This window comes from Monodelphis domestica, chromosome 8 (genome assembly GCF_027887165.1).
Source record: "Monodelphis domestica isolate mMonDom1 chromosome 8, mMonDom1.pri, whole genome shotgun sequence".
NCBI lineage: Eukaryota > Metazoa > Chordata > Mammalia > Didelphimorphia > Didelphidae > Monodelphis > Monodelphis domestica.
In genome coordinates, this window is record NC_077234.1 from 52,359,482 (window position 1) to 52,387,129 (window position 27,648).

General features: G+C 36.9%; 1 protein-coding gene and 1 long non-coding RNA gene across 4 annotated transcripts in view; one reads left to right on the plus strand and one right to left on the minus strand.

The window, feature by feature from the left end:
- Positions 1 to 462: 462 nt before the first annotated feature.
- LOC130455848 (uncharacterized) lies at positions 463 to 27,298 on the minus strand. Of its 2 annotated transcripts, none has more exons than XR_008914031.1 (3): positions 27,082 to 27,298; positions 26,582 to 26,787; positions 463 to 956 (listed from the first exon to the last, which is right to left on the minus strand). It is a non-coding gene; the product is annotated as an uncharacterized LOC130455848 (long non-coding RNA). The 2 variants fall into 2 exon arrangements; XR_008914030.1 differs by having other exon boundaries at positions 19,620 to 26,787.
- PLOD2 (procollagen-lysine,2-oxoglutarate 5-dioxygenase 2) overlaps positions 26,429 to 27,648 on the plus strand; it is a 106,309-nt gene continuing 105,089 nt past the window's right edge. For both annotated transcript variants that reach the window (XM_001371757.4, XM_007502093.3), the window contains exon 1: positions 26,429 to 26,566. In XM_001371757.4, the coding sequence (XP_001371794.1) occupies positions 26,458 to 26,566 (109 nt within the window). In that variant the 5' untranslated portion in view covers positions 26,429 to 26,457. The remainder of the gene's footprint in view (positions 26,567 to 27,648) is intronic.

The window sequence follows — 27,648 nt, forward strand, 5'->3', positions numbered from 1 at the left end:
TGGATGCTCCTTTGAAAATTAGACATCGAAAATTTGGTAAGGGAAAGTAAAGAGTTCAAATTCCACTAACTGTCTGAAGCTTACTTAAGCTATGTGAAGTTTTAACACACTTTAAAATTTCCTTTTAAAATGTTTTCTTCCATAAATATACATAAGTAAAAACAAATCTCTTCTATAAGCCTGGAATGCCCTGTCCCACAAATACACAAACTTGAGGGGAGTATAGACCTAGAGAGTCCATCACAAATGGTGATGAACACATTAGGCAACACCTATGTTCAAGGAGAGGAAATCCAGGCTTCCATTGCTGCCAGCCCTCAGGGTAATTGAATTTGGTGCCTTTTCATTTTAGTCTTAGTCTCTGCCAGTTGCTGCTACATGACATGCCTCTGGATCCTGATCTTACTTAACTCTTTCAGTGTTTGGTGTAGGATTAAAATTAATATGCAGTAACTCCAAGAATTATATTTTATAAGATTTATTAAAAATCACTTGAAGTAAAAGGAATAAAAAGACAAAAGTAAAAGCCTGAGTAAAGCCAGCTTTCCCAGTCATGCATGCTGGAGAAGAGAGAGAAAAAGGCAGGGTTGCAGCAAACTTATTTACAAAATGTAAGGATGCAAAGTAGGGAACATAATTCAGAGAATTCTGGGAAAAAGTAAAGGAATTCTGGGGAACGTAGTCCTGGAAGACAAAACTCCATTTACACTTTGTCTATAATCTCCATCACTTCCAACTTCAGGCTGAAGTGCCATGCATTCTCAGTAAGAACAAGAACTTGTACCTTACAACCTGGCTCTGGGATCTGTCATTCCCTGAATGGGATCCCAGCTGAGGGCTTTGGATTCTTGACCCCTCACAACTTGGCTGGTGCACTGGGTGCTGCCATGTGTTTTTCTGATTCCAGATAATCTTGATGATGGGAGTGGAAAGCGATCCCTTCCCATGTTGAGAGTCTGAGAAACACCAAAAAGACTTCATGAAGAATTAGTCTCATATGAAACTAGAGGGTAGTTTTATAAACATTTATTGCATATCAACTAAAGGCCTAGATTTTTGCATCTTAAAAACTGAAAGAAAAAAAATGAACACAGTCCAAAATTTGATTTAGAGCAACAAGTTATCCTCAGATGAATTCATATGTAATTATCCAGTTTTTTAACAGACACAACAAGCATGCACCTTCTAATTATGCTCTTTATTCCTTTAGTAAAAGAGATGTAGTGCTGAGTGTTAAGTTTTACTAATGCTTTTATCTCTTTCTAATGTTTCTTTCTCTTTCCATGATATTATCCTGGTCTATCCCTTTCTTTTGACTTTGATTATCTCATAAAAACAATTAATGATGTTATGCTTTGGGCAAACAGCATTGATGTCTAGAAGTGATATAGAAAAGCACAGTTGAAGGCTATTTCTCAGTACATTATAAACTCAGAATTTCACAAAGAGTTTTTACATTCATGCCTAGCTACACCCAAGTAAATTTTGCAAGGAGGCACTAATCCAGGTCACTGTCATCAGAAATGTCTTCCGGCCTTGTAGAGAAGCAGTGATCTTTAATTAAAAAGCATTCCACAATGAAATATGAACTTAAAAATCGTCTAAAGGAAGAATAGCAATGCATTGTGACCTCACAGGAGCAGACCTGATGAAATCTCTTAAATCTTTTTATGCACTTGCTTGCTAATTTATGAATCTTAAAAGGGATAATCAACTTAATTTGAAATTAGAGAAACTGGAATACACAAATGATGTGTTAACCATAAAAATATATAAAATGTAAAACTTTTTTGCATATCATTTGTAGAATACTTATGTTTCTAAGAAATTCTTTTGAAGAATAACTAGATCACCTTCTTTTTGTCTATTGATTCTCCTTATAAAAATCAGATAGATACCTCCAGAGGATATGGTCAAGATGCAATGAAAACCAAAATTTGAAATCCATAATTTTTATTAATAAAATTATTTATGTGTCTCAGCCTCTCCTTCCCCTTTCTACATCATAGAAAGCATCATCCAGGAGATAGATATGAATATATATAATCTTTCATGTTTCCATTTTTCAGTTCATTCTTTGGAGGTAACATTCAAAAGTTATTCTTCAAGTATTAAGTCTGCAGCTGTGTATAATGTTCTCTTGTTTGTACTCTTTTCACTGTTCATTATCCCATGAATATCTTTCTTAGTATTTTTAAACATTAGTGTGTTCATTGTTTGTTATGGCAGAATAGTGATCCAGATATCCAGAATGTTTTAAAAAGCATACTCAAAGCATGATAATTTTCTGATAAAAGAATAATATTTAATTGGAAAAGAATGCAAATCAGCAAGCTTTAAAAAACATTATTTATCACAGCTTAAGCTTACAAAGCAAAACAACAACTTAACTGAACAGACTAAATTGGGCTAAAAAGTTCTCAGCTTCTATCAACCTATGCTCCTAAGAGGATATTGCATGGTGATATATAATTCTTTTTTGAGTTTCTTGGCTCTTCTTTTCCAATCCTTCCTGCAAGATGATGTTTTATTGTTTGTTTGGTTTTAATATATAAGAGTAGGGCTGAACTAAAAAGAGAAGGTATTAGAGAAAAAGCAGAGATAATTACAAATTCAAATAGCACACACTATATAAGGGAAACAAAATTGCTGTAAGGCAAAAGTCAAAGAAATTTTCTATGCAATGAGTTAAAAATGTGTAGCTTGCTGGATTAGGAGGCTGATTTAGCATCTTTGGGGACCACCTATAATGTCTCCCAGTTGTCAACTTCCAGGTTTATTGCATTTAAGATGGAATAATCATCTCATTCTCCATTCCCACTGACCTTCTTTCTAAGCCAGAATGAAACACTTGCTCTCATAGTAAGGTAAAGGACAATTACATACAATAGTAAGATAAATATCAAAGGTGGAAATCAATTAGGAAGCACTTTAATATCCATTCCCCCAAACTCTTATTTCTGGAGATTCTAGAACCTGAAGCCTTCAAGTTCACTTATCCTCATTTCTTGTACTGTTTTTAATGGCATATTGTAGGCTATAAAATATTAAGAGGTCATAAAATTACCAATTGAAAACACTAACGTCTCAGCACCTCGAGGAAGGTATTGCTTCTTGCCCCACAAAGACAGAAGCCTCAGTGCCTTCTACTAGAAGCACTAGCTACATTATAAACTAGTCACAGCCCACCTCATGTCTCTGATATTTTCTTCTCCTCCATTTGCCTTCTCCAGAGAGTTATTTCACAGGGCGTTTAAATTTCCATTTTGGGAGCACATTCATTAATCAGTGGTTGATGATAGTCCAATATTGTGAAATCTGGCAAAAGTTTTTAGGGAATGTAACTAAGTTGCCTGTGGATAGAGTTCAGCCTTCATTAGACACTTTCTAGCTGTGTGACCTTGGGCAAATCACTTGATCCTGCTTGTTTCACTTTCCTCATCTGTTAAATTAGCTGGAGAAGGAAATGGCAACCACTTCAATATCTGATCTCTGCCAAAAAAGTCCCAAATGGAGTCACGAAGATTTGGATACTACTGAAAAATAACTAAAAAGTCCCTTAAAAGGACGTGGTTTCTTTATACTGGGCATTTGAAACTCATTAAAAAACATGTCTGGGAAGAAAAGTTAAACAAATGTTTCCATTTAAAGATAAGTAAGAGTAGATCAACAACCACTTAACATCATCATGGTATTGTCAACAATACTAACCTGTTGATCTTTTGGATTATTTTTTAATGAGACTATTATAACAATGTATTTTGAAGATATGTTTTTCTGAGTTTAGTTTTTTGTTTTGTTTTTTGAGGTTTTTTTGGCAAAAAAAGAGGCATTCAACTTCGATAAACATTTTAGAAAGGGTCACATACTGAAGTCCATGGCTTTTTGTACAACCAAAAATTTCATCCAGATCCCAAGTAGCAATCTTGTTAATAGAAATATTTGCAAAAAACAGCTTACCATTCTAACTATATTAAAACAAACATTTTATTAAAACCAACCTTTCCACTTAGGGGATGTTTGTCAGGGAATAAGTTGTTTGTTAATGAAGTAAATGAATACCCATTAGTTAAAATAAAGCAGTCTTAGCCCCTGTACCCACATTTCTTCATGTGGAAGAAATGAGATTGTGTTAAGTATGCAAGTAAAATTTTCACTTTGTATTAATATTAATGATGCCATTAATGAAATTAATTTTATTAATTCATGTAATTAGTGAATATTAGATGGTCAAATGGGAGAAGTTGCTGTGGGAATCTCCTATCCCCTCTCCAACTCATTCAGAACCAGATCAGCCTAGCGTGACTAGCAGGAAATGATTCTCTGGTCAGGGCTTTTCCTTAAATTTTCCTATCAAATTCCCTTTCTCTGGGGGCAGCTGGGTGGCTCAGTGGATTGAGAGCTAGGCCTAGAGAGTGAGATCCTAGGTTCAAATCTGGCCTCAGACACTTCCCAGCTGTGTGACCCTGGACAAATCACTTAACCCCCATTGCCTAGCCTTCACCACCCTTTTGCCTTGGAACCAGTACATGGTATTGATTCCAAGATGGAAAGTAAGAGTTTAAAAAATATATCCCTTTCTCATTTCCCCTTGTTGGCTACACGTTGACACCTCTATTCTTTCTTTGATCCCAATCCCAGCTCTAGGAAAGGGAAAACCAAAGCCCTTTTTCCATTCTGACTCTCAGGTGCATTTTCTTTTTCTTGATATCTCAATGGGCATAGTTCCTGCTGAACTGTAGTCACACATTTTGAGTCAGTCAGTAACTATAATTTTCCTGGTAGTATGGGAGACCATTAAATCTTACCATCTTTCCTGCAGTTGGAAAACTCCTCTATATGTCAATCAGTCAACAAATATTTATTCGGTATTTACTATGTGCTAGGCACTATGCTAAGGTTGGAGGTACAAAGAAAAACAAGAACAACTTGTGTTTTCAATAATCTTACAGTCTAATGGGAGAGTTATCGTGAAGATAACTAGGTATATACACACATTTAAATATATATATTCCAAACAGAATGCTCTTGTTTGCATGACAGGTCATCAGTCCCAGCTATTCCTGTCTTGTTGCAGGCTTTCACAATATTAAAATATATATATATATATATATACACATAGATTAGCTGAAGATTAGATAAAGGGAGATCCCAAAAGGGAGGGTAGTTACATCTGTAGGTAGTGAACTGAGTTTTGATAGAAGCCTGGAAAACCAAAAGGCAAAGATGTAGAAGAAGAAAATCCTAGGCATGGGGAATAGCCAGTTCAAAGGCAGAGAAAAAGGGAATCAGAGTATCATGCCACATCCCTGAATTAAAATGTAAGTTTACACATGGTAGGAATTGTTTGTACCCCCAGGAATGAGTCCATAGATTGGTACCTAGCAAGTGTTTAATAAATCTTTTCTTTCATTCACTCATTTACTGAAAAAAAGTATATAATAGGGACTTTTATAGGGACTGTGGTTTCACAGAAAGTAAACTCAGGCATTATGTAAGGTTCTTATTGCCTCCTTCCTTCACCATTGTATATTCTTTAAACAGTGTAATCAAGTTAATTTTGAACTACAGAAATTAGAAAAGATAAATGCCTTGCTAATCATAAAGAATGATTTAAAAGGGCACAACTATTTTGCATCTCATTTGTAGACTACTTATGTTCCTAAGAAATTCTCTTGAAGAGTAACTAGCTCAACTCTTTCTTTGTCTACTTATTGTAATTATAAATCAAAGATACATTCCCCCAGAGAATATATGGTCACTAAGATGGTAGGAAAACCAAACTTTGAAATCCAGTACGTTGTTTTTTTTTTATTAATAGAATTTACTTATATGACTCCCTCCCCTACCTGAAGCATAGATGACAGCATCCAGGAGACATGTATGAATATATAAATTATGTCTTTTATGTTGTTATTTTTCAGTTCATTCTCTGGAGGTAACATTCACAAGTTATTTTTCAAGTATTATATCTGTAGTTGTGTATAACGTTCTCTTCATTCTACTCATTTTGCTGTTTATTATCCTAGTGTAAACCTCAAAATTCCTTAGACTTATAAATGTTGGAAATTTCACCATTGGGATATTTCATACTTGGAAAATTTCTTACTGATAGTGTATTAGAATGTGAACCCCATTGGCATGGGAGGTTCCTTCTCTTCCCTTCTTAAGATTACTTTAGGACAGAAACCCTTTGCTGAACAATGGAAAGGACTTTGACCTATGCTTAAGCATAGAACAGGAATTTCTTTGAGTCTTGATTGATTTTAGAATTGATACAATGGAGATACTTGGAATAAATCTCCACCCTATTCAGTCCTAATAGGATTGAGTAAGGGCTGCAGCCTAGATCAAAATTTAATTATTCCAATCTCTACCATACTCAAGTTAACAGGATTTAGAAAGGGCTGTAACAAAGGAGTAAAGATTTAATCATTTGAAAATATGACCTTCAACAGACATGTGCAAAAGCCAGAAACCTCTGGGCAGTCCTGGGTTAAGCTAGAGCCTCCATTGGCACAGGGAAATTGATGAAGTGTGATTGGTAGATGGGAGAACTGAGGGGAGATACTTGGATGGTTTCCTTAAAGATAGGAGGGTCTGAAGACGGGGGTGTGGTTGAGTTTTTGGTCGGTGTGGTTCCTGGGCTCAGAGGAAGCTTGCTCTGAAGGAAGCTGAAGGTGGGGGCCTCTGAGACTGTTTCTCCTTTTTGGACACGTGAGTAATAGGGACTGATCTTTTTTCTTTGCCCCAGCTATCTAAGGGCTTGGGCCTTTTGGCCCAGCCTAAACAGAAGGGGTATTTAAGCCCTATTCCCTTCTCTCCCCTTTCTCTCTCTCTATATATATCTCTAATTCCTTTCTTGCTCCTATTGTAATTAAACTCCAAAAAAGGCTGACGGCTGACTTGAGTTTTTCATTTAGGAATTACATAGCTGAATTCCTTGGCGACCTTAAATTAATATATATCAGTCTTTTAAATTGATTCCCTTGTAACATTGTGGCTGACCACACGGGAGTCTAAAGAATCCTCTCAATAAAACTTTTGAAATTCCTTGCCTTTTTACTATACCGTCTCACCACTTAGTCCTTTTTTTAACAAAAAACTTGGCTTAAAGACACAGCTGCTAGAACACGTGAGTATAAAAACCTTTTTCTCTTTTCTCCTTAAGTTAAATTGGAATCAGCAGTTTTTTTTCTTTTTCTTCCCTTTAATCTTAAGGGACAGCTGGGTAGCTCAGTGGATTGAGAGCCAGGCCTAGAGACAGAAGGTCCTGGGTTCAAATCGGACCTCAGATACTTCCCAGCTGTGTGACTCTGATAGACAGAAAACAGTCGTTTTAAATCTCAGCAACAGGACTCTAAAGTCCTGGCTGGAAGAACTGTTTCTAAATATCCTTTCCCTTAAGGAACAACTTCCTGCATTAAAAAAAAAAACCCTGTGGAAAGTTTGTTGCTTTGCCCTGCTCCCCACGTGTTTTGTGAAATTACAAAATATATATATAAAAATGGGTACTACATTCTTTGACAATTATATGGCAGCTGAAGAAGTAGGGGCATTGAGGAATGAAGGATATCTCCAAATTTTTATATTAATAGGTACTGTCATTTTTGTACTCCTCAATACTATATTTAGAGATGAAAAAATAAAAAAATATTGAGGATAAAATAAAACAAAATGAGGATAAAATAAAACAAAATGAGGATAAAATAAAATAAAATGAGGATAGAATAGAAAATATTGAGGATAAAATAGAAAATGTTGAGGATAAAATAAAAAAAATGAGGATAAAATAGAAAATATTGAGGATAAAATAGAAAATAGTGAGGATAAAATAGAAAAAATTGAGGATACAATAGAAAAAATTGAGGATAAAATAGGAAATATTGAGAATAAAATAGAAAAACTTGAGGATAAAATAGGAAATATTGAGAATAAAATAGGAAATATTGAGGATAAAATGGGAAATATGGAAGATAAAATAGGAAAAATTGAGGATAAAATGCAAGCCCAATTAGAAGATCTAAAAAGTTTCTTACAGGATCAATTGGCAAACAACCACTCTACCAGAAACAGACCTGTTTCTGAACCTTTGAATGAGGAAATTTCCTTCCCTGAAATAGAGATGGAAAACACCTTCCCTATAGCCCAGTTAACAGACTGCTTCTCTCGTGTAGTGCAAATCTTGTCTGAATTTAATCCCCAAAACCCTTCCCCTGCAATTCCAGCTTCTCATGTTCCTTCTCCTACAGAAAACCAAATTCCAATGCAAGGGAGATCTTGTCCTCCTAGAGAAACCTGTCCTTGTCAAACTGACCCACAGGTGCAAAATCCAACTAGAGGCCTGTTTCCTCTAAGAGAAGTACCTGAAATAGGACGAAATGGGGATGTGGTGACTTTAAGACATAGGATACCGTTTACTCCCCAAGAAATAATGAATTTACACGAAATATCCCCACATATGAACAAGATCCTTTTCTAGTAACAAAAAAGATGGGAGACATATTTTTTCAGTATAATCCGTCTTACAAGGACGTTGAGAGCTTACTACAGGCTTTTTTAAGTGAACGTGAAAAAAATAAAATAATTGCTCATGTCAACAAAACCCGGGGGCGTAATGCAGCACATTGGCCATCTCAGGATCCCGAATAGGACTATAATAATCCCGAGGATTATCTACAACTATACCATTGTAGAGAGGCCATCCTCATGGCCATGAAGGAATGTGCAGACAGTACAGATAAGTGGATGGAACTGGAAAAAATTAAGCAAAAGGAAAACGAAACACCCTCCAGATTTATGGACAGAATTATCGAGTTTGGGGACAGATACTTAGATTGGGACTTAACTAAAGAGAATAGTTTAAGACAAGTTAGAAGAATCTTTGTAAACAATTCTTGCAAGGTAATTAAAAATTATTTTAAAACACAATGCCCAAGATGGTCAGATATGGACCTTGAAGAATTGCGAAATCAGCTATATATGTTTTAAAGGGAAACGAAGAAAAGGAGAAAGAAAATAATGATGACATGGAGGAAATGAAGAAAAAAATGAGATGTGTAATATATAGGATAACTAAATTAGAAAGTGGGCATGATAATGAACAAACGACAATTGCCCCTCTCCAGAAATCCAATTATCAATCCATTACTTGCCACTTCTGTGAGAAGAAGGGCCACAAAATGATGGAATGTAGAACCTTTCTTAAGATGTTTGGAAGGAATACACAGTTTAATAATAGTTTTAGAAATAATAACTATAGAAATTATGATAATGGTTATAGAAACCAGAATTCTAGAAATTATAATAATGACTATGGAAATAACTATAATGAATATAGAAATAAGAACTTTAGAAACCAGAATTATAGAAATAGGAATTGGGAAATTAATGAAAATGCTCAAATTGAAGAAAATTTTAATGATAATACTCAACAATATATGAGAAATGGCGCTCGTCCAAAAATTACTCGAGGTACTAATGACCCTCAGAGAGGTGCCCTTCAGGAGGGTGCCCAGGGAACTTCCCAGTATAATAAAGATGATTCTTCTTAGATTGTATTGATTTTGTTGATGTTAATTAACCTTTTTCAGTTTTTTTTCTCCTCTCCAAATAGTAGGAAAGAATGAATAAAGAACTTAAGACTATGATTGGCAAATTATGCACTGAGACCCATTTAAAATGGCCTGAAATTCTCCCTCTGGCCCTATTTTATCTTAGAAGCTGAGATGCTTTTTGGACATCCGCCTATACAGGCTAAGCCTTTCTCCCCGGCTTATACATCGCTATTAGGGGGAGATATTACTATTGCTACCTATATACAGGAGTTACAGCACAAACTACGTGAACTTCATGAATCCGGAGCTGCAGTACAAGCTGGACCATTAGACTTTTCTCTACATGACCTGAACCCAGGAGATAAAGTTTATATCAAGAATTTCAAGCGAACTGGAGAAACTCAACCTTCATGGGAAGGACCATTCCAAATATTATTAACTACTCCAACATCTATAAAGATTGGAGAAAGAGACTCTTGGATTCACTGCTCACATGTGAAGAAAGCATCTTCTGCTGAGACTGATTGACTCTATCCTATCATATGAATTGTGACTCTATCTTATCATAAGAATTGGAGATAATAATCCATAGACAAATGGATGCTGGTTTTTTTTCTCAAGAATATATTGAATTACCGATTTTTTTCTTATTTTTCTTATTTCTTTTCTTTTATTTTTTATCAGAATATTTGATTTTTTTCTCATTTTTTGTACTGAAAGTACACATAATTAATATTAATATTTTTCCCTGCAGTAATACAAGTTAATATATATACTCTTGCTATAATATCAATATATGCCTAAAAGCTTTAAACTATGGGAACCTGCCATTTATTGATAAAATATTATAGGACTGTGATTAATGTTTGTGTCTGATTCCAGGAAAAGGGATAAAAACAAGGAGCACAGACTAAACCTGAATAGTGCCAATAGAGCACACATGAAATATTAAACTGAGACTCAAGGTTGCGACGCTTAACTTATGTTTAAGTCGTAGGACTTCCTTGTATCTACACTCTTTTCGAAGTACTCAAACAAGTACAAAGCTTGACTATCATGCTGGCTCCCTATATCTCTGAAGGAAAAAAAAATCAGACAAGGGAATGACATTTCCCCATCAAAATAGAATTCTAATTCTTTCCTTCTTATATTATGGCAACTTCATGTAGTCTTGGCTACAAATGGCTAAGTGAAATATTACTGCATTCTGTCCTACATACTTGTGGGATAGAAATTACTTTAAACTGGACCTATACAAGGTCTATTTTGAATTTTTCTTATGTTTTTGATTATTTTTCTATTCTTTTGATAATTGACACATACACCCCCATAACTGAACATTGCATTCTGAGCTAAACTTGATATTTTTTTTTAAATACTTACTTCAGGGGGGATTGTATTTTAATTTAAAATCTAAGAATTTTTGAATTTTTTTTTGTTTGAGATTGTATTTTTATAAAAATCCAAGACTTTTGTTTAAGATTTTACTGTTATAAAAAATTTCAAAGATTTTGATTTTGTTCGAGAAAAGATCTTCAAGAAAGAAGCTTGAAACTTTTATATCCAGAGAATGAACTGTTGCAGAAAGATGCCAAAAACCTACACTTCATTAAGAAGATCAAGAATGAACTTTGGATGTGATTGATTGGACTGAACTTTTGATTGAACATTTATTGTAACATTTATGCCAAAAGGGACTGCCCCTAATTTGGCTTTCTGTCAATGCGCCTAGCAAACATTGGTTTTGCTTTCTTTTCTTTTCTATTTCCTCTCTCACTATTCTAATTTCTCTTAGAAAATTGAATATTGTGTATATCTTTAGTTAGAAGTGAATTTAGAACTACAAAATGATTATGTTAAATGATCAATGGGGAGACTAGTCTCCCAATGATCATCAGGGGGGATTGTAAACCTCAAAATTCCTTAGACTTATAAATGTTGGAAATTTCACCATTGGGATATTTCATACTTGGAAAATTTCTTACTGATAGTGTATTAGAATGTGAACCCCATTGGCATGGGAGGTTCCTTCTCTTCCCTTCTTAAGATTACTTTAGGACAGAAACCCTTTGCTGAACAATGGAAAGGACTTTGACCTATGCTTAAGCATAGAACAGGAATTTCTTTGAGTCTTGATTGATTTTAGAATTGATACAATGGAGATACTTGGAATAAATCTCCACCCTATTCAGTCCTAATAGGATTGAGTAAGGGCTGCAGCCTAGATCAAAATTTAATTATTCCAATCTCTACCATACTCAAGTTAACAGGATTTAGAAAGGGCTGTAACAAAGGAGTAAAGATTTAATCATTTGAAAATATGACCTTCAACAGACATGTGCAAAAGCCAGAAACCTCTGGGCAGTCCTGGGTTAAGCTAGAGCCTCCATTGGCACAGGGAAATTGATGAAGTGTGATTGGTAGATGGGAGAACTGAGGGGAGATACTTGGATGGTTTCCTTAAAGATAGGAGGGTCTGAAGACGGGGGTGTGGTTGAGTTTTTGGTCGGTGTGGTTCCTGGGCTCAGAGGAAGCTTGCTCTGAAGGAAGCTGAAGGTGGGGGCCTCTGAGACTGTTTCTCCTTTTTGGACACGTGAGTAATAGGGACTGATCTTTTTTCTTTGCCCCAGCTATCTAAGGGCTTGGGCCTTTTGGCCCAGCCTAAACAGAAGGGGTATTTAAGCCCTATTCCCTTCTCTCCCCTTTCTCTCTCTCTATATATATCTCTAATTCCTTTCTTGCTCCTATTGTAATTAAACTCCAAAAAAGGCTGACGGCTGACTTGAGTTTTTCATTTAGGAATTACATAGCTGAATTCCTTGGCGACCTTAAATTAATATATATCAGTCTTTTAAATTGATTCCCTTGTAACACTAGGTAGTTCTAAATTGTTGTTGTTGTTTTTTTTAATTAGCCCATCATTTCTTATGGCCCAGTAGTATTCCATAAATCTGGAATATTTTTAATTGCATACTAAAATATGCTAATTGTCTCATAAAATGATATTTAATTGGTGAAGAATACAAATTGGCCTGCCTTAAAAAATATTTGTCTCAGCTTAAGAGTGACACGGGTAGTTGGGGTTAAGTGATCTGTCCAGGATCATACTGCTAGGAAGTATCTGAGGCCAGTTTTGAACCCAGGTCACCTAGACAATGTAGATGTTCACCTAGACAATAGAAAATGTTCTCGTTGTCCCTATTGAGGAGGTCTTTGAATGGGCAGCGATAAGTGTCTCATGAACAATTTCTTGCCTTGAGCATTGATTCAACACTAATGATATTTGATTACTAGCCAGTTCATATGTTTGGGTTATCTCCTTGGCCTTGGCTAATTAAAGTTAGGAGTTTAGATGGAGAAAAGCCAGCTTTGTGCAAACATATTACTTCTGTCTAGTGAAGCCAGAAAGAGAGAAGCACATGATATCAAGTATAGTAGATAATGGAGGTAGTAGCCTAGTAGCAATGCATTTCTGGGTTAAAATGGGAAATGCAGGAACATAAATCAGCAGCAGCACATAGGGTATGGTGGAGCAAGGAAGGACTCCATAGATCAGCTCCCCTGGATCCAGTAGAGAAGTTCCTGAACCAAATGGAAAATCCCTGGGGCAAATCTTTTGAACAGAGCTAACCAGCTGGAGTTGAGGAGTTTCTAGATCAGACAGAGTTCTCAGACCCTGTAAAAGCCAGAGTCAGCAAATAGAAAAGAAAACGAAAGGCCACAATATGAAGGAGCAAACTCAGATCTTGCCTTTCATAGGTACTGTGAGTTATGTGGATTGTTGTAGGTCCAGGAGAGCAAGCAGGGATCAACTCTCTATTGATCTCAACTGCTTTCTCTTTGTTGGCAGAGCATGGCAGAATAACACTGTGTCAAGAGAATAGTATAGTCACTGACAAGTGGCTACCACAAAAAGAATATGTTGCTTAATCTCTAGAAACCTCAAATTCTTTGTGTTTATCACGGGTTATGCCAAGACAGTATTATCATTTAGGAGAGGTAGAGCAATGCCAGGGAGGCTGAGACCAACTAGAGAAAGGAGAATTGTCTTGATTTTATGGGTTTGTGTGTAAATTCTTTATTTTTGTTGTTGTTGGGTTGTCTAGATTCTGCATTTTATGGTAAGTTAACTGGAGTGCTTGTATGGTAGTGAGGACTTGTTACTTTTCTTGTATAGACTCAGATATTAATCAAATATGGTTTCTTGGGGAAATCCTGAATTAGACAACAAGACAAGGAGCCCTGGTCTTAGCAGGATTTAAAACTGAATCTTATCTTTGTAAAACCATACCTTTTCATCTGTAAAACAGAATACATTTATTTTTAAAATATCTTTCTCAGCAAGGAAAGGACTGGTACAAGAAAGAACTAAGATATGGAAAAGTTGTCCCCTTCCTAATTAGTTAGTAGTTGATCCAGTTAGTAAAGCCAAAATGTTTTAATTTTCAATAAGATCTTCTTCTATGTATTTTTGAAGTTCTTAATTTTTTTCCATATTATGATGGTACAATTGTCAATAATTATTTTCTGATATTTTTTTTATCTACGTTCTCTCTCTCTCCCTCCTACTCTTTTCCCTTCCCCCAATGGCAGGCAATGGAATCCAACTTATACGTGTGTTGTTATATAATTCATATTTGTATGTTTGTCATCTTATAAAAAAGGTACATGTTTCTTATGCTAGAGAAAAATTCATGGAGAAAATAAAATGAAGAATGGTATTCTCCAATCTGCATTCAGACATGATCAATTCCTTCTATAGCAAAAGATATCCTTTTTCATCAGGGGTCCTTTGAAGTTGGCCGGGATCTTTGGACTGCTGATAATAGTTGTCATTCACTATGGATCATCATACTTTATTGCTGCTACTGTGTACAATATATTCCTAGTTCTGCTCATTTCCCTTTGCATCACTTCATATAAGTCTTCCTGTTTGTTTTTGTTTTTTGGGTGTGTGTATGTGTGATGATTTTGTGTGCCATTGCTAATGGTGCAACAGAATTCCATTACAATCAGTCTGAGAATTGCTGCCCTGCATTTTTAACCGTGGCTGAAGCATAGTAGATTCTGTTGCAGCTCTTTACATGGAAATATGAAAAAATAAAATGCAGTCTTTTCTCCTTCTAGTAAGTAACCTGTTATAATAGTAATATTAGAATTAATATGATTTGCTTGTACTTCATTACATTATACATTGGAAAAAAAGGACAAACAAGTAAAGTTGAGATGAGGGAATTCAATAATTCAAGAAACAAATATTAAGTATTCATTGTGTGCCAAACACTATGCTGGGGATGCCAATAAAAAAGAAACAAAAACAGTCCTTTCCCTCAATGAGTTTTTAAACTAATGGGAGAAGACAATGCACAGAGGGAAGCTAGAAAGAGGGAGGGGGTGGAGATGGTACCTAGTGTGTAAGAGGGAAATGCCAAAAGGAATGGAAAAGACTGATTTGAAAAACTGTCTCAGGAAGAGATGAGATGGAACCCAGCTGCCATTAAAGGATGGGATGGAACTTTCCAGCCAAGTTAAAAGGAGGAGCAGTTGGGAAGCTAAAGGTTTTTTTCTCCTTGGTTTGAAGTGAGAGGGAACTAATCCTTATTGTGAAAACTATATAAATCCCTTAATCCTTTTGCCTGAGAAACAGAAGATCCTGTCCATTTCATAGGTGATATCTTTAGGAAAGAGACTTTTCCCTTAGGGGAAAAGAAGAGCCTATTCTAAAGAAAGCTCCCTGATTCAAATCTCTGAAACCATCTGTAGAAGGGAAATAGCTAGGGACTTCATGTTTTCCTCTACTCTTATTATACTTCAACCCTTTTATCCAAATCAATAGATATTTGGGGTTTTCCTAAAGGCTCAATCATATTCAATGTGTTAGGAGGGGAATTACAAAATACATCATCTAAAGAAGAAGGAGGATGAGGGGGATTTTCACTTACCCTTTTATCTCTAGTCAGACCTGACTCCATAGTTAACAGCTCTGCTTGAGAGAAGGACGCTACTTTATATCTATTCCCCCTTTCCTAATACTTTGGTTCCTTCTTGATTTTCCCCACTCATACACTAGTGAGGGAGTATCTTGTTCCCTGGAGATGAAATATAACAGAGCTACAAATACATAATATGCTCTAAACAGAAAGCTTTGGAAGGAGGTAAGTCACCCTCTCACCCTCCAGTTCTAGAGAACTGAGAAGATAAGAGGGTGTCCAGAATCCAAGACTGTTAGCATCATGGTGATGAGATTAGAAGTGATCAGAGTATTCTGGGAGGAGCTACTTGATCCCTAGATTTGAGACCAGAGAGAGCTGCAGGTGGAAAGAAGAGTTAAGAAAAATGTCCTTGCCAAAGACAAAAATAAAAGGAATGGCATAAATACTTTCCCTTAGCTGGCACAATTTGCTACTTAGCCTTAGGCAATGTGATTTCGAATCTAAGAACTAGGAATGATAAATTAACTGTTTGGTATCTTGAAAGCAAATGATAGTAATCATGGTTATAAATAAATCTGTAATTCCAACTAATTATATAATCTACTTCTTTAAAATGTTCAGATATTTTCTTTTGGTGATATTCTGGTATTTCAGTGAATTTGTGATTTTATTGGTATGGCTATCTCTTCAACATGAAAGATCATGATATGTCTTTGCCTGCTCATCTTGTGCAGGTCTTGTCCAGGTCCTCTGATGAATATTCCACTGGACATTCACCCAATATGTTAAAAGCCTTCTTTGAATCCTTTTCATGTTGAATAGATGGAAATGGAGCAGAAAAGTATCCAATGATAATTGTTCATTCATCTATATAGTTCTGAGATCTATCTATCTATCTATCTATCTATCTATCTATCTATCTATCTATCTTAAGCATTGTATATACACACATATTGCTTTCAGTTATTTGATGATTTTCTTTAACTTAAAAAGTAATAGGAATATGACTTTTCATTAATTAGCATAATACATTCTACCTCTTAGGTGTTCAATAAATATAAATGAATGACAATGCTGGATTTAAGTAAGTTAGAATGTGGATTCTTCAGAAGACTGATTTTTCAACTGCTCTGCTATAAAAGAAGTTTTCTAATTTTAATTCAGCCAAGACAATCCACTTATTGAATAATTGAATGCATACCCTAATGCACTAAAAGTTCATATTCAAGAACGGCTACAGATAGTTTTCATGAACTCAATTTGTAACTTAATAACAACAAAAGTCTGGATCTTTAAATGGTGACTTAATTTTTATTTTATTTTTAAATCCATGCTTTTTTGTCTTAGTATCAAATCTAAGACAGAAGAGCAGTAAGAGTTGGGCATTGGGGTCAAGTGACTGTATCTGAGGCCATATTTGAATCCAGATCTTCCTAACTCTAGGTCTGGCACTCTATCCACTGTGCTACCTAGTTACCCTTAAATGGTTACTTAATAACAGCAGATACATACCAGGAATTTTTGTTGTTAAACACTGTAAGATTCTGACCCCCCCAAATACTGTTTTTACTTTCAGTTCAAACAGGAGTTAATTATGTGTAAAATACAGACTGCAGTCACACATTAAAGACTAGAAAAGAAAGTAGAAGTTGGTGTGGTAGCTATCAAACATGGAAACATCAATTAAGATAAATTTCCTGATTGAAGTTGAAACATGAAATTAAAAGGGCGTTAACTGAAATAACCATCTTCTTTCTCTCTGTCTTCCAGAGAACAGTTATCATGTCAGTGTACACTTTCACAAAATGAGATGTCTTGCAGATGGCTGAGCAAATGTCTCAGCTGTGATAATAGGGTGAGACTCGTAAGCCCACATCGAGCAAGGGCATTGTGCTAATCTAGATCATCCTTGAAAAGTATTTCTGAAATATTTCTTCACATCCTGTTTGCTCAGTACTATAAGGAAAAATGTTACACTGAAATAAACCCTATTTACTAGAAGATTAAAAACTGAAGCTGTACTGATATGGACTGACAGAGGGCTTTAATGAGTGATTTTTGGTGCCTGGAACGAACAGCATTAAACTCACTTTTAAACCAACCAACTCAAAATGGGAGACACCCTATAAACAGAAATTAACCCACAAGGGGAAGAACAAGGGGCAGAGAGAGATAAGCCTGTGAGAAGCTCACAAAGTGGTCATATGGTAGAGATTGCCAATGGGTATATTCTTAGTTTAATACACTGATTTTGCAAACCAGTTTTTATACTGCAGATGTGAAAATACTGTCAAAATAGTACTGAAAATTGTACAAACTATAAATTTGTTTCCTTTAAATTTCAGTTTGCTGGGGGGAAAGCTCCAATTGTTCTACCAAAGTTCTGACTCTAGACACAGATAATTAAAAAAGAAACTAAATAAAAATGATACTTGAATACAGATGTAAAGTTTATATGGTTTGCCCAATATACATGCATTTCAGTAATACTCACAACTGTGAATGAAGAAGTAGGAAGAGAACTCAGACAAGGAGGCTCGAGAGTTCCATGGTTATACTGGGAAGGGAACATCATACTTGTAGTTTCAATGTCTTTTTCTTTTAACGCAATGTGGTGATAGTAGATAAAGCATTGGATGTGGAGTCATGACAACTTAAGCTCAAATTCTACCCCAGACATACTTTTGTGACCATGGACAAGTCAACTAATCTCTATGAGAATAAGTTTCCATTTCTTTAAAAAGTGGGGGTTATACTAGATGACCTTTAAACATCTGCACTAGCTCTAAATTGACAATTTGGGAGTGAATTCATCATCAGTATCCTCTTGGAGTAACAATGCATTATGGTAAAAACAATATATAAAATTTTGGTTAAGCATTTGGGAAAGAATGAATGGAAGAAGCCACAAATGCCTTCTACTGAACCTATGAAATGATTCATTCCCTAAGCAACATGGTCATTTCACTTTGCTATGTCATAGACCAAGTATGAGAAAAAGAGCTTCAAGATATTTTTCTGATCTGTAGGTCTGTCTGTGTTCTTGAAACACTTTCTGTCATTTTCATGGGGTCTAGCTTCCAGGGATAATGTCCATCAATAACAGAGAAGTATGAGCTGACATTAATAAGAGGCATAGCCTGGTCAAATGTAACTAAATTCCAATAGTATGGATAATAAATCCTCTAAAGAAGGCATGTGAAGTAGAAGTCACATTATTCAAAGTTATAATTGCATAAAATATCTTAATTGATTCTAGCTCAAGGGAAATATGCAGTAAGAATTCAAATAATGCCATAACTTTAGGGATTCATTATTTGTACTGATTGGGTCCTTGCTGTACCATTTCTGAGTTTTGGATGATATATATTTAAGACATAAAATTTTGGAAGAAAACTTGACTTGAGTACTGAATTTAGAATCAGATGACCAAGATTCCAATCTTAGCTCTGTCACATATAACTCCTATGTTATGATTTTATTTTTCTATGACTCAGTTTACTCATCTGAAAAATGAGGGGGTTATGTACTAGGTGACCTTTAAGGTTCTTTTTAGTTCTAGAATCTAGGATCCTATTTTAGCCCAGTGTTTAGCTAGGTAGTGCTTGGATAAGGCCACAGGGGCTCATGACCCATCCTTTACCTTCTTCGGTAGTTTGCCTACTATTGAGACGTGGTGAAACTAGACTTCTCAGTAGTGGTAGTAGCTCCCACTTCTCATAATCATTGGCTTTTAAATATACCTCTTTCCCTCATTCCAGATACCATTCTCTTTTGTCTTTAGTCTAAGATTTCCCCAAAATGTGAGGAAGAAGGAGTAAAAGAAAAGCCCAATGAATCCTATGAATCAGGTATAATATGGGTCATTTTATTACCACAACAGACTATCATGATAAATGAGTTAACAGAATGACTTTAACAGGATTCAGAAAGTAAAATCAAAGCCTAGTTACACTCTGCTGGTGTATAGAAGATGACTGAAATTATATATTGAACTTCAGCAGGTTCAATACAGTTTGGCATTTCCTATAATTAGCCATTTCACTTTTCATGTATACTTAGCAAGGTCTAGTCAAGTGCCAAATAGTCCTGCCTCTATCTCTGTATTGATTCTTTTCTTGGTACCAACCTGCTGGTGAAACAATTTGATGACTCCAATGGATATTTAAGTTGTTGCCTCGATAGCCTCCTCGGTCATCAAGATCTTCTGAAACTCACAAGGTTCAAAGGATTTGTACATTCTGAAGTTGCTGCTCAATCACATATTTGGGTAAAGAAACATAAGAAAAAAGAAGTATCTTCATGATAGGCACAGGGTTGCCTGGGTAGAACATGTGCTCAGGACATTCTAAATGGGTTGTATAGGGGCTAAGGATTCCATTTTTCCCTCTTACCACCAATCTAACTCTTAGAATAGTCCTCATACTATGATCCAGAAAAGAAAAGGAACCTGAGAGTCTGTTATCTATCGGAGTTTTGGCTCAGCAACCAATGGGGGATGCAACCCAGTGATGAATCATACTTAGCTGGAAGTAGGCATGCTCAAGTTTCCCTGTGGTCACTAGGAATGGGGGTTGAGCATGCTCCAAAGAGGGGGGGTAAGGCATCCAATTCAATATGAGTTTAATTCCTGACATCATTTTTTTTCTCCATGTGTGCCTTTTGATACATAGTACAATTCATATCTGTTAACCATGTCAGTATTGCTTCCAAAAAGTAAAATGACTGTTAGGCAATTTTCCTTTAAACTTGCTTAACAAATTAAATTATTTTCTGCCTTTTCTTTGGGATATGATCAAGGAAATTAGAAAAAAAAATACTATTCTAAGGAGATGATCCATTCACTTATTACCCAAAAAAATAAAGACATTTTCTTATGCTTACAAAACCTAAATGTTTTGCATCAAATAAATTTATTTTAACATCCTTGCTCCACCTAAAAATCACTAGTGCTTTTAAAGAGAAGTTTGCTCAGTCATCAATCTCACTTTAACTGGAGGGATTTAATTGAAATCATCTGGGTCAGTGTCTTCATCATGGACATATCTACAAAAATGGCAGTTCAGAGGCTACATATTTAATCTCATCTTAGCAGAAGTGAGAAGAGTTATCTAGAAAATGTATAAAGATAAAGATCTGATTCAGAATGAAGGACCATGGAAGATTGTTTTCATTTATAATATTAAAAAATATTCTAAGCTCAAAATGTCAGGAAGGGCTGAAAGCAGGGCTGTGCTGACAAATGTTTACCAATCTGCTTAGGATGGAGTGGCTTAGTAGATAGAGAGGCAGGTCTGAAGACAGGAAATCCTAGGTTCAAATCTGACCTCAGACACTTTCTAGCTATATGATCTTGGGCAAGTCACTTAAGCCCAATAGCCTATCCCTTATAGCTCTTATGCCTTGAAAATTATATTAATTCTAAGACAGAAGGTAAAGGTTTGTTGTTGTTGTTGTTGTTTAAATCTGCTTAGAAGATTTTTTTTAGTTTATTCTGCTTTATTAACATTTTCTCTATTACTTTATTAAGTCTTGGCAATCAACAAAACAATAAATCAGTCACTGATTTTGAATGTTTGCTTATTTCAGATATGCAAAGGATCACGTTGAAAATTAAAGTCCTCTATGGTTTCAGCTGACTACAGCACAATTTTGGATCTTGGCTGAAAAAAAGGCCACACAGGTCATCTAACCAAAGTCCTCATGTGCAAGTATAATGTAATTATCATTGCTTTATGAGCTTGTAACATGAAAGGAAAGATCAGATAGAGTATTTAATGATAAATGCTATCAAAAGTGTGGCAAGAATAATGATTGACATTTGTATAATCAGTTATATCTCACTTGTATGATGTAGTTAATGAAACCTACAATGCTTATCTCAAAGGGTTACTGAGGCTCAAATGAAGAGTTAGGCAAATAATGTTCTCAACTACAAATTAGTAATCATCATTATTAGCTGCCATCATCAATCTCACTGCTATGTACATAGTAAAAAATAATAATAATAAATAAACTCCAGAACTCCTTATTACCTCCAGGATAAAATATAAAATCCCCATTGGCTTTTAAAGTGTTTTATGTCTGTATCTTTTCCTATCTTTCCATTTTTCTTATACCATTGCCTCCTCCATTTACACTTTAATCCAATGACATGTGTCTCCTAATTGTTCTTCAAACAAGACATGCCAAGTCTTCATGATAGTACTCTTTATTGGCTATCCCCTATGGCTAGAATTCTCTCCCTCTCATCTCTGCTTCCTGGCTTCCTTCAGATCTCAGTTGAAGTCTCACTTTCTACAAGTCCCTCTTTTCCAGACCTCCTTAATCTCAAAACCCCCTTTCTGAGACTATGTCCAATTTATCCTGGATATAGCTTGTTTATACACATTTGTTTACATGTTGTCTCCCCCATCAGACTTTGAGCTTCTTGAGAGCAGAATATATATTGCCTTTCTCTGTATTTCTAGTGCTTAGCACAGTGTCTGCACATAGTAGGTGTTCAGTAAATGCATGTTGACTCACTTGATCTCAGTATTCTACAGATACATTCACCTTAGCATAGCCTAACCTTTTTATTCCTTAGGGTTTCTCCTTGTCTTTCTCTACTTGTATTAATGGCATGACCAGTCTCCTAGTACTTAGGCTTCATTTCTCCAACTCATTTCTGATGCTTCCCCTTTCCCTCTACCATCCATCTCTCATTCCAGTTGATTCCTCTTTCTAAATGTCTTTCCCATCTGTCTCTTCTGCAAATACCCTAATCAGGCCCTATTACCTCATGTCTGAACTATTGCATTAACCTCAATCCAGCCTACACACCATGGAGAGATAAATCTTCCTGAAGTACTCTTTTGATCCCCTCACTTTCTTGCTAAAAATTCCTTAATGGTTGCACATTGCTTACAGGCTGAAATCCAAACTCTTTAACCTGGTGTTTCAGGCCTCTACAATTCTGATCCCAGTTTTCCTTCTCAGCCTTATCTACCAATAAATTCTAAGTGAAAGAGCCACTGTGCTCACTGTTCCTTAAAATGTACTTTGAATTTTTAGATTTCCATGCATCTCCCTTTTCCTCCATAATGATAGGACTCTTCTTCAAGACCTATATTTAATCAAATCTCTTATGTGAAAACTAGCTTAAACACTTCATTTTAAAGTATCCACATAGCCCTGAAATACTTGAAAAAGAGGAAGTGATGGAGTTGGAAAAGCATTCCACATGATGAACTAGAAGGCTTCAGTTCCATTCTTGAGTCCTCCTATTATTAGCCATGCATCTCTGGGCAAGTTTATTGATCTATAAAATGGGGAGATGATATATTTTCCTGTCTCACAAGCTGTGAAGATCAAAAGGTATGATATCTATAGAAGTATAAGGTATTATGAATTCAACAAATATTTTATTAAAATGCTACTATGGAAGGGGGAACTAAATGGTACAGGGGATAGAGCACTAAGCTTCAAGTTAGGAAGGCTCCTCTTTCTGAGTTAAAATCTGGCCTCAAACATTTACCCTAAGTATGACCCTGGGTAAGTCACTTAATCCTGTTTTCCTCAGTTCCTCATCTGTAAAAATGAGCTAAAGAAGGAAAAGGCAAACCACTCCAATCTTTGACAAGAAAAGTCTTAACAAGGACCTAACTTAAAGGACAAAACAACAACAACAACTGGGGGGTGTAGATTGGGTCAGATTGTGTCACTGTCTGACCTTCATTTTGGAAAGGTCAACTTGAAAGCTGAATGGAGGATGGCTAGGGATGGGGAAAACCTGAAGCAAGGAAATCAAATTGCAGGCTACTGCAATATTCTAAGCTGAATGAGGGTGATGAGAAGAGAGCCAAAACCCATCTTGAAAGGGATATCAGAGGAGAGAAAGGGACATATGCAGAGAAATATTAGAAGAATAGAATGTCCAATAGGTAGTCAGAGACATAAACTCCACAAGGGAAGATTTTGCTTTTGAATGGGATGTGGAGTACAGCCTTTTTGAGAAAGGAGAATAGCTCTTTAGAAAACTTTAAAGAAGCAGATGACTAGGACATTCTTGACATTGTGGTTTTTTAACATGGTAATGAATAGAAGAAAAAAAATGATCACTTGGAATTCTCCATGGGATTGGGATTTAGAAACAATAAAACAAACATCTGTGAATATTATACTTTCATGGGGAAAAGGCTGGTCAGGAGAGTTGGGACCAGAAATCTAACTTCCAGGAAAGGTTATGGGAGAATAGGATTTATACAAAGGGGCTTATGAGCTTTTTCTGTGTCATGGACCCCTTTGGTAATCTGGTGAGATTTATGGGACAGTTTCTCAGAATGATGTACTTAAATGAACAAAAATGTACAGGATTACAAAGTAAACCAAACACTCAAACAAATTTATCAAAATATTTTGCTAATCTCAAAAAATGACCTTTTAATAGACTCCAAGTTAAGCATGTCTGATTTAGAGCTAGGTGGGACCTAAAAGATACCTATATCCATTACCTCATTTTATAGGTGAAGGAACTGGGGGCCCAGAGAATTAAAGTGTCCTGCTCTAAATCAAACTTACCATAAAAAGCAGAGCCAATATTGGATTAAAACTCCAAATCCTATGACTCCAAACACAAAACTTGAATATTATACCAGCCAGTATAACAGATCCTGTAGATTTAGGCAGAGGAGGGCTAATTATCATAGCTTGCATTTATAGAGCATTTATTCTTCTCAAATAACCTATGAAAAAAGGTATTGGAAAAATTAAAATACCTATTTTTTTTTCAGATGAAGGAATGATTTGGCCAAGGCCAAAATGAAAATAAAATAAATGGAGGACTTGAACTCAAGTCAGGTATTCTGACTTGAAGTTCAGTGTCCTTGTATTAAACTACCTTGATGTTTTTGAAGTTCACGGAAGACAATAAGGCAAGATGAAGTAGGGGAAAATAAATTCAGCTGTCAAAGGGCATGGCAAATCAGCAAGAGCTATCTCCATGAGCATGGTAGGAAAACTCTGCTGACTATCTATTGAAACATGTTTTGAAGACATCTATTCTTCAGTTTTTCCATTTTCAGACTAAAGAACTATGATCTCTCTCTTTTTTCTTCATAGTTTTTTGTTGTTGTTACTCATTCCATAGATACTAAGTTCCTTTCTCTTTTGAACTTCTCTGAATCCTCCAGATTTTCCTTATCTATTTTAAGATTCCTGGACCAAGCAGAGACATTCACACAGTTAACAATGATCATATCAGTCTTAAAATAAAGGGATTCTTATCTGTATTTTCTTGTGGTTTTGTTGTTTGTCTCTCTCTGGGCAGTTTCTTCTGTTATTAATCATATTATTTCAATTTGATAATTGTATACTAGGCCATATTGATTTTTTTAATACAATGTGAAAAAATTGGGTTATCTTTTTCTAAGCAATATATGTTATCAGCTAATTTTATGTACTGTATCTTTAATTTGCTCTTCTCTTGAAAAACTGCCAGATTTTATCTTTATAGATCAGTCTATTGCCACATGCCATCTCTAAAAATATATTTTGAACTAGAAGAGAAAGTAGGCTAGAATATGCTAAGTGACATACAGTTCCAACTTTATTTAAACAAGGGTAATAACAGGAAGCACTTGGGAAAGGCAGGGCATCTCCAAGGAATCTTTTCCTTTAAAAGAAAATTTTCAAAAAGAACTAAAAAAGTTTAGAGATTTTACAGTGTTCAAATTCTTCTGAATTTATAAGTCTCTTTATTGAGGGCCAGGAGTCAGGAAAAAGAAATGATCATGAGACAATAAAAATTGTATTTTATATTGATTTAAATAAAAGTCAAACACTTTCTTTTACAGAGTGATGAGATTTGCCCCCTGGATTGATGAGACTCTTTCTTTGTCAAGCCTGGAAACTGTTTGGGGGACCCGAATGGAAACTTGTTGGATAGTTTGCAAAAAAGTCTCAGATTAGGAATTAGAGATTCTGAGTTCAAATGCTGATTTGCTCTCATTTCTTTATTTGTAAAGGGAGAGAGTGGGGCTAAATGACCCTTTCAGGTGCTCTGAATTCTAGTCCAGTGTGGTGGATCTGCTGAAGCTCAGAAAATGGTAAATTCTTATCTGTTAAAGCTGACCTTAGATCTCACTCACCAGAGCAAAAGAGAACTCAATCTCTAATTGTCCTGTCCCCTCCTCCCATTTTCACTCCCCTCCCCAAGCATTCAAAATTACTTTCCTGGGTTCAGGCAGATCTGCGTGCGAAGCTACACGTAGCTGCAGCCAGCTCTTTAAATAGTGTCCACGGTGAGCAAACACAACCCAGACAGGGGGAATGGAAAGTGAATGGGAAGGAGACAGACAGATGCCCCACACCCACCCACCCAGCGACCGCCAGTCAGCCCGCCCAGGCTTGCACCCGGAGAAACTTACACAGACGCTTCAGTGTCAGTCTGGCCGCCAATAGCCGGGAGGGAGGAGGTGGAACAAGACTAGGGGAAGGAGGGGAAAAGGAGGGGATGGGCAGCCCAGGCTCTGACCCCTCCCATCCCCGCCTGGGAAAGTTATAAGTCACTCTCCCACAGCGTACGGGGAGGCTGGAAGTTACCCTTTTGTCCATAACACCCGGGAAGTTTGGGAGAGGTATTTCTACCTTTTGCAGACAGGCCTGAGCCATTCACCTCTAAACTCTCGCACCCCGACCCTATTTTTCACTCCCCCTTCCCACACTGCTTCCCCCCCTCCCCTCGGCTCCTGGTCCTAGAAGGAGTGGGCAACGCTAGCAGCCTGCCTATAGTGCCCCACCCAGAGGCTGAACAGCTGGACTCCCGCAGCTGTCAGATCCGCGGGCAAGCGGACCTGGGGGTGGGGTGGGGGACCTTGTCTCGCGAGAAGTACGCCAGAGGAGGGGAGTTGGGGGGCGTAGGAGAGCTCCCGGGCTGCTCTGGCTTCTCCTTGTAGACCCAAGCTGGATCTCTTTCTTGAGGGGCGAAGATGGCGAGAGACAAGCTGAAGCCCCCCATCCTTCTTTTAGCGCTCTCCTTACACTTTGTGAAGGCCTGCGCGGCTGCGGAAGCCCAGAAGCCGTCCATCATCCCCACAGGTGAGCGCTCCCTACCTTCCTGGGGAGGGGGTGCTCTTGCATACACCTCCCCGTCCTCCTCAGCCTCAGAGTCTTCCTGGGCTGCTTCTGCGGGGCTGCTTTAAAGGAACCACTCTTCTGGAGGTCCGTGGGTTGGGTTTCACCGTCCAGGAGATGTATGCGTCCCTCTCCTCGGCTCTCTCTTTGCTCTTGGGAAGCTTGGTCAGCTGCAGATCTTGTAGCTGAAAGTAAAATACCTAAATGATAACCAGCTTTGCCTTTTTCCTATGAACTACTGCTGAGAGGCTTTTCAACAGTCTTACTGTCCCCAGGACTCACTTGCCTCTTGGTCCATTCCTCCTCTGTCTGCTTCCTCTGCTTTCTTTTTTGTTTCTCAATTTACGTGCAGCAAAACCCCCTTTATTCTTATTGTATACATCTGGCCCAGCCTGGAGGACTTAAACTTGGAGATCAATGGGCTGATTGATGGTGACACATTCCTACCCGCGCCCCAGGAAGCAGCCCGTAACACTTACCTCTTGCCAAGAACAACCCTCTTCACAGTGCTTGTTTTCTGTAAGACTGCCTCGCTTCCCCACTACCTAGTCTCCGCGGTTTCTCTCCTTGGGGACCGAGTTGGCTGGAATGGAGACTTTCTCTCCACCCCCTTCCTCCCTTCGACCTTTATTTTATTTCTTCCTCCAAGCCTTGAATAGTAGCTTGCTTCTTCCCTCTCCTCTCCTCTCCTCTCCTCTCCTCTGTCTCTGTCTCTGTCTCTGTCTCTGTCTCTGTCTCTGTCTCTGTCTCCCGAATACTTTTTTGCCCCCCTTTTACCTGTTTTTCTCTCTGTCTGTCTCTCCCCTTTCTCCTTCTCCCTCTGCCTATTGCTATCCTTGTTCACAGGAGCTGAACTACAAGCGAGGGATCCAGTCCAGTGCATGTAAAACAAAACTTTTTACATTCATCCAGTTTAAAGGGAAGAGCCCAACACATGTTTGTCAAAACACATCCCTGTGCCATTTGTTGGCAATGGGAAAACGGCGGAATTCCCTGCCTTTTCTGCAGCGCCTCCAAACTCCAACTTTGAACTGCTATCCATTTCT